Genomic DNA, 15,299 nt, shown 5'->3' on the forward strand with positions numbered 1-15,299 from the left:
CTTCACTGGCTACGCAGACTCCATTCCGATCTATTATTAGGTATTGGATATCATCATTTTTCATTTCAGGTTTGATTTGTAGAGTTTGCTTTTGGCTTGTTGCCAAATCCTTTAAATATTCTGTAGCACTGCACATGCACTGTCCCAGTGTCTTTCTTCAGCATTTCTTAGAGCATAAGCTGCAAGACAGAAACAAAACTATCTTCCTCCTACTCCTATTCTCACAAACCCTTTTGTTGTACTGGAAAATGCACTGAACTGTGAACAAGGAAAGCATACGTTTCAGATAAACAACTTATATTAGACAGTATTTATTTTGACACCTTGAAAATGCTTGTTTTTATGCAGTGTTTTTGTATTCCACTAAGAGGATACACAAGCTTGGAATAGTGGTCAGATCTTTAATAGAGCAAACCCAAATCCCTTCCACATAATCACACAGCCTCTTAGGGAGACTGACACATCTTGAACACAGCCTCTGTCTTGCTGTCACTTATCGTATTTCACCCTGGAACACAATCGCTAAACCTCTGTGCTGCAAGGCTAAAAGGTCAATGCCAACCTCTCCAACCTGATAATGTATGATGAGAGTATTGTTACACCTGTACATACTTAGCTTTTACATTTTTGTTTAGTAAAGAAAGCCTAGAAAATTACATACAATGAAACTACATAAAAGTACTATGCTTGTATTGCAAACTCAAGTTATCAAAAGTTAGGACATGATAGAACTAAGATTTCCTGTCACATCTTTGTTATATTCATAAGGATATAGTTTAGTTGTCAGCCACTGATTTTTCTATAATTCTTGCTTCATATAGTGCAAAGAATAAAACATGCTCTATGAGTAAAGGCGTATGTTCAATATTCCTTTTCACTGTTCATCATTCAAAGACATTCAGTTACACTAGCTGTAAGACTATTATGCACAGTCCGCAGACTTCCACTTAATTTTCTACAGCTTTCATTTTCTAGCTAGAAAGAATGAAGCCAGTCCTATAGAAACAGGTTATTATTTCTCCTGCGATTTCAGTGCATTTCTTGAGCCATGTCAATCCCATGTAGTAAACGAGAAACATCCATTTGAATCCCTCATTATTCTTCAAGAGCAGTCTGTACTTCCAAAAACACAAGACAAAATGGAAACACAAAATAATAACAAATTTTGTGTAACACTGTCTTTTAAACATACATTTAGTTGTGTGTTTATCCTGTTAACTCTGGAGGTACACCTACAAGTATGTTGTAGCCAGCTATGTGTATATTCCTACTTACAGCAGAAGCTGCGAAGGATAGCAAGAAGTAAAATATTATTTTCTTTTATGTCACTGAAAATAAAAGCAGAGTTATTTTCCCAGACAGCAAAAACAAGGTCATTAAAAGCCAAATCCTGCTAGCTTTTCTCATGCAAATCATCTAATTTGTACTGGGTATTATTTGCATGAGAAAGGGGGCAAATCTACTTGTCTAAAGAAAATATTTTATTTCTGTATTTCTAAAAAAGTAAACAAATGAAAAGGGAAAGACAAAAATAATATTCAAACAACAAGCAGAATGCTAACATCTGCCTGAATGGTTGAACTTTGTGTCTGAAAATTGTTGTACCAGACAGCATAACAAATAAATAAAACTAGAGCAGTACAGCTTCATTGAATTAAAACAAGTATTTACTTTTATGCTTGTAATATGCTGAAATTTATGTAGAGACACTATTGCTTGTATATTGTTATACCAAGTAGACCATTCTGCAGAAGTTACTTACATATTAGTCTTATTAGATATTTTTGAAGGTTATTACCTTTCTTTTATGATGGGTTGTTGAAGCGTCCATCTCCTCTTCTCCTATATTGTCTATCTGTGAAGTTGGACTACAGTTCATCCTCTCCTCTTCTTGCCTCTGAAGTCTGTCTGCTACAGCCTGGATTGCTTCTGTCCATTCTTCTCTATCATGAACAGGCCAACAACCATATTAGAAACTTATAAAATTGATCCAAATAAGTTGCATATAATGTTTTTCTCATGCAACATTGCTTCATTGTGCAATTTTCATGTTACACAACAGAAGACTCATATAAATTAATTGTTTCAATTTCTTTCCAAATTCTGCATAATAGAAAAGGTGAAATTAATCAGCATAAAAAAGAATCACTGCACAGTTTATTTCAAGAATTAACAGTATCTAATTTTGCCAATACTTTAATACTGAAAGCTTGAAGACTTGCTACAGAAAAAAAAAAAAAACCTTGAAACTCTTGCTACAGGTATAATACAGATCAGGGCATAGTATGTCATATCCTATCTGATACTGTATGATAATAATCTGCTACTTTAAGAGTGTTTTTGGTGTTCCCCCTCACCGTGAGAAAATAACAAAGTTTTATTAATCTACATTGTGTGTTCAACTCTTTGTCTGTCTCCTCTTAAAACTGAACTTATTGGCCAATTTCACATGCCCCTGAGAATCCGAGGTCCTCAAAGATAATTAAATTTCAACAAGCATCATGAAAACCAGCAGCTGCATGGAAGGCGCAGGCCCAGATGAGGGTTTCCACTGAGGGAAAAGCAGGGGCAGCTGAGCCCCTGGCTACTTGGCATGCTGGCTGGCCAGCACAGACCTAGCAGCAGGCCAATCTGCAGACCACAGCCCCACACCAAGTGCAGTATCTGCTGCTTTTTGCTCAGCCAAGGGATGCAGGAGAAGTCTGGTGGTGTTACGGAATGCAGCAGGAGGTACAGTGCTGCATACACAGAAGAAAGATACGGTGGAGAAACAGTATCATGGTAGAATTGAAAAAGCTCTAAGTGAATATACTAATAAAAGAGGAAACAGTGCAAAAAGCAAAATCATTGTTTACTTATTGATATAGACAGTAAGAATGAAGCCAAATCATAGTATTGGTCTCAACAGGACAATGGGAAGACACAGCGGATCTAACCAGAGATACAGTAAAGAATATTTCAGCAAGGCACATCGTCCTATCTTCCATAGGCTTCTGGTGTCTTAAAAAAGTTAATTCTTAAGAGTGTGTTTGTGTTACTGAAAGAATAAAAGCTAATAAGCAACATAAATTATAAAAAACATACTGCTTTCTGTGCCAAAAAAAGGAGCACACTAGGAGGAGTAAAAGCAAAATCTAAGACAGCAAGGCTGGAAAATACTTCAAAGCAGGCGTCTATTGTTCAAAATTTCACACTTCAGAGACATATCATGACATAGTTTTGGCTTATTTGAACATACTCATCCCACCTAGTTGCAGGCAGTTTTTACACTAGCTATGAGCTCGGATCATACTTTACAGAAGCTGACATAAAATCTTCAAATAACTGTTCAGAAGTGCTCAGAATGTCACAATTCCCCATTCTGATTACTGAGCAATCCCAGCTGAGACTTGTACATAACGAACACAGAAAGCAGAACAAAAATAAAACTCTCACCGTTCCTCCGGAGTGTCTACATGGAACGTCCTCTCTATGACAGTGGTCCACTGAAGACATCTGATAATGAATGTGTTTGGCTTTGGTCGCTCTGTTTTCATTAGCTGACATTCTAGAGAAATACATGACATTTCCTCCTTTATACATTACCAGTTAATGGGTGAAGAAGAGCACATACAATTACTTTGATAAAATACTTATAGGTTACCTATACCTATCCAGCACATAGTGGAAATACAGAATGCCAGTATAACCATGGGCTTGAACAAAAGGTAGAAGGCAATGATCATAAGGTGAAGAAATCAGTCAGAGGAATTGATGGAACTTGTTCTGTTCCCCATATAAAGAGAGTGATCTCCATTTGCAAACTAGGTCTGTTCTGAGGGTAAGAAGAGTATTAGATCCCAGATTGCTCCAGTATGCCAAGGTAACAGCAGTAGCCAAAGGCACATTTTTCCATCTGTACCTGGCAGGAGGAATATGATGTTTTTCCTTCAACGGTAATCATGCTGCAATAACTCAGGCTACCATCAACTCAGGATTAGATTTATCATAAAACATCCTATCTGGGAAAATTCAGATGTTGAAACCAGTCTGATTATTAAACAGGATTACCCCCAACACACACCCAGTGGGGCTGCCCCAGGAAGTCATCTAGTTTTTCTTAGTGCCCCTAGGCAGAATCAGGTCCACCTAGGCTATTTCTCCTGCTTCTCCAAACTCTACAGTTCCCCAAAGTAGTAATTTCAAAACCTCTGTAAGCAAATATTTCATCCAGCTATAAGGAAATTAATTATTTTTATAGCTAGAAGACTTTTCCTAGCATTTCATGCAACTGTTCCAATAATTTAAGCATATTTTTTCTTGCCCTAATGAGCAGTTTATTTATTTTAGCAGCTATCCCTTTTAGACATCTGAAGACTATTTTATCTCTTTTCAGTCTTCTCAGGCCTACATCAGTTCAACGAGTCTACCCTCACAGGTTGTGCATTCAGACCCAAGATCTTTCTTGTCACTCAAATCTAGACATACAGTAGACTATCTACTATTCCTCTGTCACAAGAGCACAACACTACTGATTCAGGCAATGGTTCAATGAGACTGTATGCTAGATTTTATAATACAGCATACTATACTAAAAACGTTACACTTGCGTGATGCAAAACACTGACCTACTAGAACTCTTTATTCATGCAAATATATTTAAACTTTTGGGGTTTTTTTGTTTGTTTGTTTGTTTTGTGAGGACAAGGTTACTCTGTCAAAAGTATGACTTGTTTTTTTTGCAGCCACCACAAAACTGACATGAACATCACATCTCATGTTCCGGTAATTCAACAAGAATGCTATCATTTGTTCAAACCTCATCCAGATCAAATGTGTGATTGCAAGTCATTGATCAAGTACACAAATTGATCAACAATGAATATGGCAACAGAATTCCTGTTTACGATCCACTGTAAATTTTGTTTTAGAGCTACCACCTACCAGCTGGCCTGCACCTTTCACCGATGGAGTTGAATTCTTTAAAAACCTTGCATAATATAAAAATCCTGCATAAAACCTTGCACTTACTCTTGGTGAACTACATTTTATTTGTTCAAGTTAATGTTGGCATTTCACAAAAGTCATGTTATATGACATGTACCACTTTGCAAGGCAGGCTATTCTTTCATTGAAGTATATATTATATTGGCTGACTTTTTCCCCACACACAAATTCAGTGTCCTGACACCTCAGCTGTCATCCACAATTTTACAGGAAAGCATTTTAAATATTCTCCAAGGAACCACATCAGACCAAGCAAATTTCTAAACACTCAACATACTTCAGTACCCTCTAGCCTGCTTTTCCTTTCTCTCTTATTCCTGTTGCTAGTGTTAATTGTACAAGCTGCATACTCATAGCTGACCTTCTGAAGTGCAGCTCCATACTGAAAATACATTAAAGCAATTCTCTTTCATTTTACTAGTTTATAACAAGCTTAATGCCTTTGTCCAAGGCATTAATTTGTATGCCTGAAGACCTACATGTTTTGGGACCCATTATCTGAGAAATGGCCTCTGTCTCTGTTATAAAGCTACAGCAAATGTCATCAGACTTACTTGTACTGGCATACAGTACATTTGTACTTAATCCTTAATACAGGCATGAAAGTATTGATGTTCGGGGGTTCTCTGTGAGGAAGCCCAGATTTAAGAACTGTTGTGCAGGCTGACATGGCATTTTTGAAAAATTGGTCAAGGGCAGAAGTGGACAGGTCTGTCAATAGGATTTTTTTTTTCTGCAGATCAGCAGAATGCCTCAGAAGCTTGATGGACACATGTAGAAGAAACAGAAGAAAAAAGTAAACACTGTACTATGCAGGTGTGTATTCCTTGATGCATAAACCTATGTATTCTCCATACATCTATAATTTATGTAAGGCAGACTGGTCGCTGTTCAAGGAGATGACATTACATTTAGCAAACCTGCATATACTACGTAGACTCAAAAGAGAAACAGTAATCCAATCTCACTGCTTTTATACACTCTGCTAGGTCTTGGTTGGGCTGATAGCCATCCTCAGCATTTACAGGAAAGATCTACAGCAGGATGGATACAGGAAGAGGGAACTTAACACAAAAGCTGGAAGAGAAACGTGGAGAACAGAAGCAGATGAAGGGAACTTAGGGAACATGATGAAGTGGTGCTGCTTAGGATATATAGTTAGGCTTGTAGCTGGGTGCAAGTATTATGAGAGCAAAGAAATCCCTTTCTTCAGGCATACAGCTGAAGTCCAAGTTACAATCACAATGATAGTTAACATAGGGGTAACAGGCTGTTTGTTTTGTTAACTTCCTCAGTTGTAGCTTTGAGGAATGCATGGGGCTAATTTTATAACAGACAAGACTGCAAGCATTGCCTGTTCTAAGATCACCTGATCTTACCCCTACCAAAACCATCCTCTCATCTTTAATCCTATCACACTTCAATCACGTAGGCTGAAACTTTCTTTGCTGGGTGTCTGCCTAAAGCTGCACACTGCTGGAAAACACTACTTTTCGGAGATGAGACTTAAAATTTGGCAAACCAAGACCATTGATATCATTCCAGTATTCCCATGAAAATGTGACACATCTGGCCATACTAGCTGCAGGAGAGAGAGGAGTGCAAGGGAAATTGAGGGGAGGGTGATTGGTTTAAAAAAAAACTTACTAAAGTATAAAATTCTTACAAATCTATGCATTGAATATAATCCAGAGGCTACAGCTATCTCCTACCTCTACACCTGCTAAATGGAAAGCATTATGTTCACAACGACTCTTGCTATCCTGAGACAGTATGATAAAGAAGCAACCTGGTTGAGGCAAAATCCAATATGGAATGATATCATACAGCAAGTGAAAGAAGAGATGTCAGGAACAAAAGAAAAAAAAAAAAAACAAGGAACAAAGGCAGGAGAATGTAAATGGACAGGAAAAAGACTGGAACCTGTGTGGGAAAGAAAAACTAGGGGGATAAAATAAGGCTCACTCGAAAGAGCAGCATTAAATTGCAGCTAAAATGGGGAGACTGCAAGAGGGAACTACAAGTGGGAGTTAACCAAGAGACCATAAAGTGATAATACAAATGAGCTAGTTTAGGAGGTAGGAAGGAAGGTAAAAGAAGCTGCCAGGTACAGAAAAGAGAGATGACTATGTTAGTGCAATCTGAAGGCAAAAAGGTACAGAGTCAAACTTGCAGAAAATTCTGTACAATTAAAGCACATCCTCCTCGGTGCTTCGAATCGAGCCAAAGATTTTGAATTTCACCGTTCATTTGCTGATTGCAAATACATACAAAAATGCATACATTAAAATAGCATTAATTTAAGTTTGCCAACTCAAACACTCAAAAATAGGGACAAGTGGAATTAAACTTGCCTATGTCCAAATGCTATATATAATATGGTCTTTACCTACTTACAAAGTATACTATATATAATGAATATATTATTGATATATACTTGTATGTATACGTATGTAAATCTGTATCTAATATATACATGTATTATTGGTACTACGTATTATTTTTCCAGACGGTCCTCAAAGTGATATGCTTTATTAACAAGAACAAAACACTCATTTTAGCTATAGATGCATATACTGAGCTCTGTAACTAGCAAAGAGTACTTAACTCTCTCAGGTTTTAATTATAAATGATCAACTTAATCAATTAAATATAATAAAAAAATGCTGTGGCAATTGAAAAAGGCACTGAAAACATACAAACAAACAAACAACCATTTCACTACAATTGAAGGCTATTGAAAAATAAAATCCAGGAAATCTTACTCAAGTGTTGTGGGGTTTTTTTGTGGTTTTTTTTTTTTTTTTTTTTTTTTGTCTTTTAATATATATATTCTATTAAAATTGGCTGAAGATGTAATTTCCTTGTATATGGTTAAAATTGAATATGTTCATGTCCTTACTCTCTGACACAAAGAGTTTCAGAAAGAAGTGGAAGAACAATGTATTTCTAAAAGTTGTGTGCTACCCATCCTTCTGAAGTACATAAAAGTAACTGAAGTCTGCTGATATTTAGTCACCCACATGCTTCACATGCTGCTGTATACAAACGTATGGGATAAACAACATTCCTATCATGATTGCAACATGAATAAAAACTTTTGTGGATGTCTTGCACCTACAGCTAGAAAAAAAAAATCTATTAAGATGAATAAGTACTCTAATACACAGTTACTGCTAATTACCAAAATATTTTTCTACTAATTACTGGAAAAACTGTAGTAGTTTTAGACAGAGAGAATAGTTTGGAAACTACAAAAGCACAGAAGAATGAGTGAAACTGGCTACTGAAAGCTGGCTCGGAAAGCTCGAGTGATAGTTGGGTCATTACCAAGAGGAGAGAACACTCTACCATAATGTCTTCAAGTTTGCTACTATACATAAACATATGTAATTAAAGGGCTGAATCTCAACTCAAAACAGTTGGAACTCTAAATTATCATTCAAAAAGATGAGTAAGCCAGTAAACAGACAGACTCAACTTTGTGTTCTTGTATGCTAGCCATCTACAACTTGGAATTACACATTTTAATCCTAAAGCGTTCTGTCTTGCTAGGATTAAACATCAGTCATGAAAATTTTCCCCTTTAATATTAGAGGAGATAAAAAACCTTGAGGGAGAACACTTGTTCAAAGCAGCAAAATACAAAATTTGTAACAGAAACTGACAATTCAGTTCCAGCAAGTCTGTGGTACTTGCTTGACCATTTTCAGATCTATCTAAAAAATGGAAAAATGAAATAGAACCAGTATGAAAAAATGCAATGGATATTTCTCAACTATTGAGCTTTTTTTTTTTCCCTTAATAAATTAAAAAAAAAAGTAATGAACATACCAGAGGTTAACTTTCATCTCCATACCCACAAACAATGTGACAATTCTAAAATGTTACACTTTTTCAAATAAATGCTACTATCTAAATTAAATAGTTACGCTAGTTAAACTCTCCTGAGCAACTCTAACTACAAACTGTATTTCAAAACGTTCTGTTTACTTTACACCATTCTGAACCACAGATGACAAAGTTTGCTTGAAGCTGTAATTACTCTGCAAAGCTGGGAAGCCAATTAGAGGGCCTGAAACCTGCCAGTTCCAAAAAAAAAGCACAGATCATCTGTTCAGATTTTATTAAAAAGTTTAAAGTTTGAATTCTATAACTTTAACCATATAATCACCAGTGTTCTTTTCCTAAATGCACTCCCACAGCATAAAAAACAACAAACAAACAAACAAAAGCAGAAACAACACTAATACCATATTATTATTTCATATATGGAAGTTTTCAACTTTAGCAGAATTTGTTGATACGGCTAGACAAGAATGTTAGACATAAAAGCAGCCATAAAAAAATGCACTAAAAAATGAACAGAAGGTTGCATATTTGAGAAAATATTTCTAATGCAGACTGAGTTTTAGCACAAAAGAGAACTTCCTATAATTATCATACGATATAAAAGAAATAGTACTGGACCACTGATGTCATTGCGTAGAATATATGCATTTTTTCCATATATAGACTGATAGCTATAAACAGATATCTATATATTTATTTGGATTATAATTGAATCCTTAATTTCTTATTCTTCTCTGGGTCTTTCCTTCAGAAGACATACACCTCACTGTCCCAACATTTGCCTATTCAGTTGCTACTCCAATGCTTTCTTTCTCATGTAGAAACACATTGCTTACAATTACTTTTTCATTATTGCTACTCTCTTTGTGCTCAGAATACTCAGTTTTCTCTAATGACCTTTTTTGTTAGACAAGTAGCTTAACTAATGTACCGTTTTCATAACATTGACACAGATAAACATGTTTTTGCTCATATACGTATGAAAAGCCCTGATTTTATTTATATATATATATATATATATATATATATGTATACACACAAATATATGTGTATACACACACTTTCCCTTAGCTTGTTCCTCTCCTGACTCTCTCAGCTGTTTATCTACTCCCTAGGGTAACTCTTCTTCTCTGAGGCTTTCCATAAGGCTCTGTCTTTGGTCTCCTCTTTTCTCACTACATTTTGTTTATGTGCTATATTACCCATAAAGATAAGTTTGGTCACACAGAGATATATGTGAACGACATAATATCCTTTCCTTGGTCTCAACAAATGCAGTTTTCCCCTAAAAATGTCATACCCAAACTGATTATAAAAAATAAAAATAAAAAAATCCACAGATGATTTTTCTCCATTGTCCCTTTGATCACATCATTCTTCTCTTCACATTCCTCATTTCCTACACAGCTCTAGCACATCAGACAGTGGTAACTTTTCAACATGGACTATCCCCACAGCTTAATCTCATCCTCTTTATCACTCTTTATTCAGTATCCAAACAACCGTTCCTGCCATCCATCCTCCTCCCACTGTTCCAGTTTCAACACCATTTCTCAAAAGCACTCCTAATTTCTCTCTGTTTGCTGTACTGTTCTCCTTTAAATCCTCCTTAAAACTCTCCTTCACCACGATGTCTTAAAAAGAGGAAGGAGGGAGAACAGAAGAGACAAAAAAATCTAACCTTGACAATGGATTAGTTGTTGATGTGCTGAGACCACTGCCTGTACTACAGGCTAATACTGTCTCATTGTTTTCTCATACTCCCCCCATCTGTTTGCATCCATCTGCTGTCCCTTGTTTTATATTTGGAATTTTAGTATTTTGGAGCAGGGACTGACTTTTTGTTCTGTATGGGTAGAAATCCCACTTCTGTGGTGCTTGGCTCATGACTAGGACTTGTATGTGCTTCAATGCTACAACGACATATATGACTGCATAACAAACACACACACAAATAATATACATACATATACATACATACATATATATATATATATATATATATATATATATGTATTCCCTGAAGCTGAAAAAGATCGCCTTTGATGCACTTCATCATACTGGAAAAGTTTATTTCCACCACTCCAAAAAGCACTGAAGTAGCATCCACACCCTTCTATCATGACAACTAGCTTGCTAGTCACCCTTTCATGCAAAGAGAGAGAATGAAAATGAGAGATTTCTGTATCTTACTGTTGAGCTTTACCTGGGGTTTTGCTCGTTATCACAGGAAGTAATAACATTACACATCCCTCTGTCTTTCATACAAACACCTCAATTTCATTTATGCAACTGGGTGTATCACAACAGGATAAAAACTCTCAGACTTGCCAATACACTTCAACTTTGACATGCCATGCTTATACCAGGCCCTATTTAAAGATAATTGGGGACTACATAACAGTAAACTGCTGTCTGAGAAAGCACTGTCCATTAAAATGGAAGGATAAAATCAAGGAACCCATTTTCATTCACTACCCATGCCAACAACTAAATCCAAGCTTCTAAGTCAAATGACAGAATACCAACTATGCCACCTAGAAACCATTCATAAGGTAATAGGAAAGCCTCCCAAAGAAAATTACTGGTCCAGTTTTCCAGAAAGATGAGCAGAGGCCCATCTAACACAGTAATATTGGTTATACACAGTAGATTTGAATTTGAATTTCCATAGACACATTTGCATATGCAGTAAACTACATATACATTGTCTTTTTCTCCCCATAAATATTTTCAGTGTTGAATGAACATTATTTATTCAATTGTACCATTATTACTTTGGAATTAAATTTGTACTGTAATTATAAGTAACTAGTTACATGTGTATCTGTGGGCTCATGTCATCCAATGTTGCGACAACTAAAAACACCTGGGACTTCAAAATTAAATCTCATTGAAAAGTTAACTGTGGAGTTGCTGGTACAGAAAGTCATGTCTAATGGCAAAGTATTTTCATGCATAAATTGATCTCACCTAAGGCATGTTTTGTTTTGTTTTTTTTTTCCTGTTCATTTCCTAGCACCATTCCCCTAAAACATTTCAATCCTCATGTTTTGAAGATTTTTTAATCCCCAAAATAATAAACCTTGTCTCTGGCCCATTGAAAAGGTTAAGACTAGTAAAAAATAGTACAGATTCTCCATTTAGAGTAGCCAGTGTTCATCAATAATAATTTCCTCAGAAGAAAAAAAAATAAGAAAAACATGTTATAAAAGGATACCTTCTCACAACAACTAGAATTTATTTCACCTTCACTATTTCTTTTCAAAGGCAAGAAGGGTAGCTGTACCACAGAGTGCTTAGAAAGCAAAATCTTTCAAGTACCATAGAAATTCCAGGTGACATCACTTTTGGCCAAAGCTCAAAGGCTACTTCAATGGGATACATCTCCTTCCAATTATTCTCCACATGAAGATCAAAATGAAGGCAAAGGGCCAATTCTTAGAGATACCTCATCCCAAATGTACTATGTGATTACTTACATATTCATTGCATGTGTGAGAAGTGGTTTGGGGTTTTTTTTATTTATTTATTTATATCAGTAAGGCCACAAAAGCTCCTTAAGTAGGATTGGAAACAACTACCTCTTCTTCCCCACTCTGCTCTCCCTAATAATGATGACCATCAAAGACCAAGGTGGTTTACACAAAGCAGTATTGATTCTGCTTCAGCAGGACTGGACCACTTAAAAACAGTATTGTGCGACCATGCTGTTCTTTTCGGGGACTACTGAGGGTATAAATCCTGTCATGCTGCACAGCTGGAGTACTAGTTTTGTTCAAAAAATAATGGAGTTTTAAACGACAGGGCATTTTTTTAGGCCTTGCCTATACAGAGAAGTTACAGCAATCAAATCAAAATTATTTTTAAACTGATTCTGACTGCATAAATGCCTAAGCAAAAGCAATTTAAATTAACATATTTTATTTTGCAGTTGAGGTGGGCTAGGAATGCACACCCACTCAGTTACCATGACTCAGTCAATCAGCAGTGTCTCTTCAAACTACAATAACTTCATTACTTGCAACTGCTTGTCTATACCTGAAATGAGCTAAGCTGATTTTGAACTAGTCAGTTCAGGTAAGCTTATACTTCTGAGGTTACCTCCCAAAAAACAGCATCAATCAGCATTAAGTTTTCACACTGAATTTCCCACCTCATTTATCTTCCAGTGTATGGCTAAATACCATGGCACAACTCTTAGTGAGTCTAAGTGTCAGGGGATGAGCATTAAGAACTGAAAGCATACCTCAAAAGCACAGCTCTCTCTGAACTCAGGTGTTTAAAAAAAAAAAAAAAAAAAAGAGGCTCTGTTTGGTGCAAAATAAACTGGCTTCACAGAGTGATTCCTACACACCACCTGGTGTTACAAGACTTTGTTCTCCCCACCACAACCCCGTGGCAGCTCAGTGGATGTGGCGCAGGGTGCTCCTGCTGACATTTGCCCGTGCCCAAGGAGGGCTGGGGAGCAGCTGCCATGGGGAGGCCAAGCCCCTGATCGGGAGCCTCAGGGCACAGCCAGTGACGGGCCAGTCCCATACCTACCCCAAGGGCTCAGCTCCATCCAGCCCCGGTCCGCCATGCCCCTCAGTCGACTCCATCTTGCCTCCAGGGACCCACCACCATTTCGGGCCCACACGGTTTCCCTGCCTTTTGAGCAGACAACCGCAGGCTGAGGAGCATGTGCTGCTTCGGGCTCTCCCTGCCTACAGAGAGCTTCTACCTGTTCAAGTGCTGTTTCCTCATGCCTTCCCCTCTATTTCCTCCCCAGCCACTCCAAGGAAAAGAAATGCTATCCAAACGCTCCATCCTATGACAAAATAACACCTGATGAGAAAGGCATTATGAATAAAGGCATATTCGGTCCTGGAAGCACCGTTAGCAGGATATAAAATAGTTTTGTTCTCAGGCCTTCCTCTTACTCACAGGATTCCTGAGGGAATACACTGGCTACACAGCATCAAGGAGAGAAAAGTGCTAAGCGTTGGGCTCTGGCTCTGCTTTTCTTACAGTTATCTTGGAAAAAATCAGGAAGCAACTATAGGGAATACAATACTACATCTGGGAAAGTCTTTTGCAAGAGAGGAAGGGGGCCACACTGTTGGGAAAATACCTATGTGATCAAAGTAACTGGTTTGACAGAGTGGATATACAAGTTTTAAACTACAGAACAAGTATCATACAAAGCAGAGCAGTACAAACTTTCCAGTGTTCAACTCCAACAGTACAAGGAAAATAATACCACAGCCTTGGCCTTTTCTGCTTAAATAACAAGCTGTAACTTAGAGCCAAAGATGTCTATCATTTGGAGAGCAAAAAGTAGACTGAGACCACACTCTCACTTTACAGATAGCTACAAAGATTACATGAAGATAGGACTATAAAGACATATCTTTAAGTCCCTGCCAACCTAATCAAGATGGTATTAACAGTGATCTCACACTCCATCTGCCTGGCTAGTAATTTATGAAAAACGTACTTCACTATTACAGGAAAAATATGTTGTACTGCTTGCGGCCACAAACCTACTGCAACAGCTCAGGAACTTACAGATCGGAGGCCATGAGACCAGTTCTTGACATTTACCAAGTACTGCAGATGAGATCTGATTCATTCACATAGTGTTAGTGTTTTTGTTTGTTTGCCCTATTGATCTTATCTTCAAACAGATAAAATAGGTGAACAAAAACTTACAGTCCTTTGCAATTCAGAGTGCAATATCATACTGCCTTATATTTTCAGCTTTTCCATGTCGTGTAATTTTGTACTTCTTATTCAGAATCAAACAGAATCCATTTAATTAAAACCAAGTTAAAAACTGGAATCTTATCCAAGAATTCTGATTCTAGAAAATGTTTTGTTTGTCACATTGTGAACTCCATATAGGTACTTCACTTAGATTTTATAGGATTATTTTTGTGAGTGAAAACATCTCTCTATTCTTGCCCTGATCAGCAGTCATTTCTGACTAAACTACTGCTTTTCCTGCCAGAAAACAGAAAAACTCATCTTGCTTACCGAAACTGTATTTTGCAAGATGCAGAAAGGACTCCCTGCTCACTGCTCCTCCCCCCCTCCCCTTTTTTTGAGGGGGAAACAATAAGAAATCTTCAAATTCCCATCAAAACAAGGTTTAGTGGCAGCATTCTAATATCAGCATTACATAAGTTGACCTCTGGGTATCAGGACAGAAAAATCAACACCAGTCAATCAACTTGGCAACACTACTATTTGGATCATCATTCTAGTTGAAATGGCAAAGGAAGACTAGAAATGCAATGAAGAGCATGGTAAAGCAGGACATATAAAAAAAAAAGAACAAAAAAAAAAAACCTTCAGTACTTCTACAAGTGTTTTTTGTGCTGGGTATAGAGCAAGAAGTATCTAAGAAATTACTAACTGCTACAAATGACTGGGTTAGTACATTCAGTAGAATAACTAAAGAATAATGGCCTATGACC

At 37.0% G+C, this 15,299-nt stretch overlaps 1 protein-coding gene across 3 annotated transcripts in view; it reads right to left on the reverse strand.

The window, feature by feature from the left end:
- AKT3 (AKT serine/threonine kinase 3) overlaps window positions 1-15,299 on the reverse strand; it is a 152,122-nt gene that overhangs the window by 57,007 nt on the left and 79,816 nt on the right. For all 3 annotated transcript variants that reach the window (XM_040553563.1, XM_040553564.1, XM_040553565.1), the window contains exons 4-5: window positions 3,436-3,547; window positions 1,799-1,943 (exon numbers count right to left, since the gene is read on the reverse strand). In XM_040553563.1, coding sequence (XP_040409497.1) covers window positions 1,799-1,943; window positions 3,436-3,547 — 257 coding nt within the window. The remainder of the gene's footprint in view (window positions 1-1,798; window positions 1,944-3,435; window positions 3,548-15,299) is intronic.

Source organism: Cygnus olor, chromosome 3 (genome assembly GCF_009769625.2).
Source record: "Cygnus olor isolate bCygOlo1 chromosome 3, bCygOlo1.pri.v2, whole genome shotgun sequence".
Taxonomy (NCBI): domain Eukaryota; kingdom Metazoa; phylum Chordata; class Aves; order Anseriformes; family Anatidae; genus Cygnus; species Cygnus olor.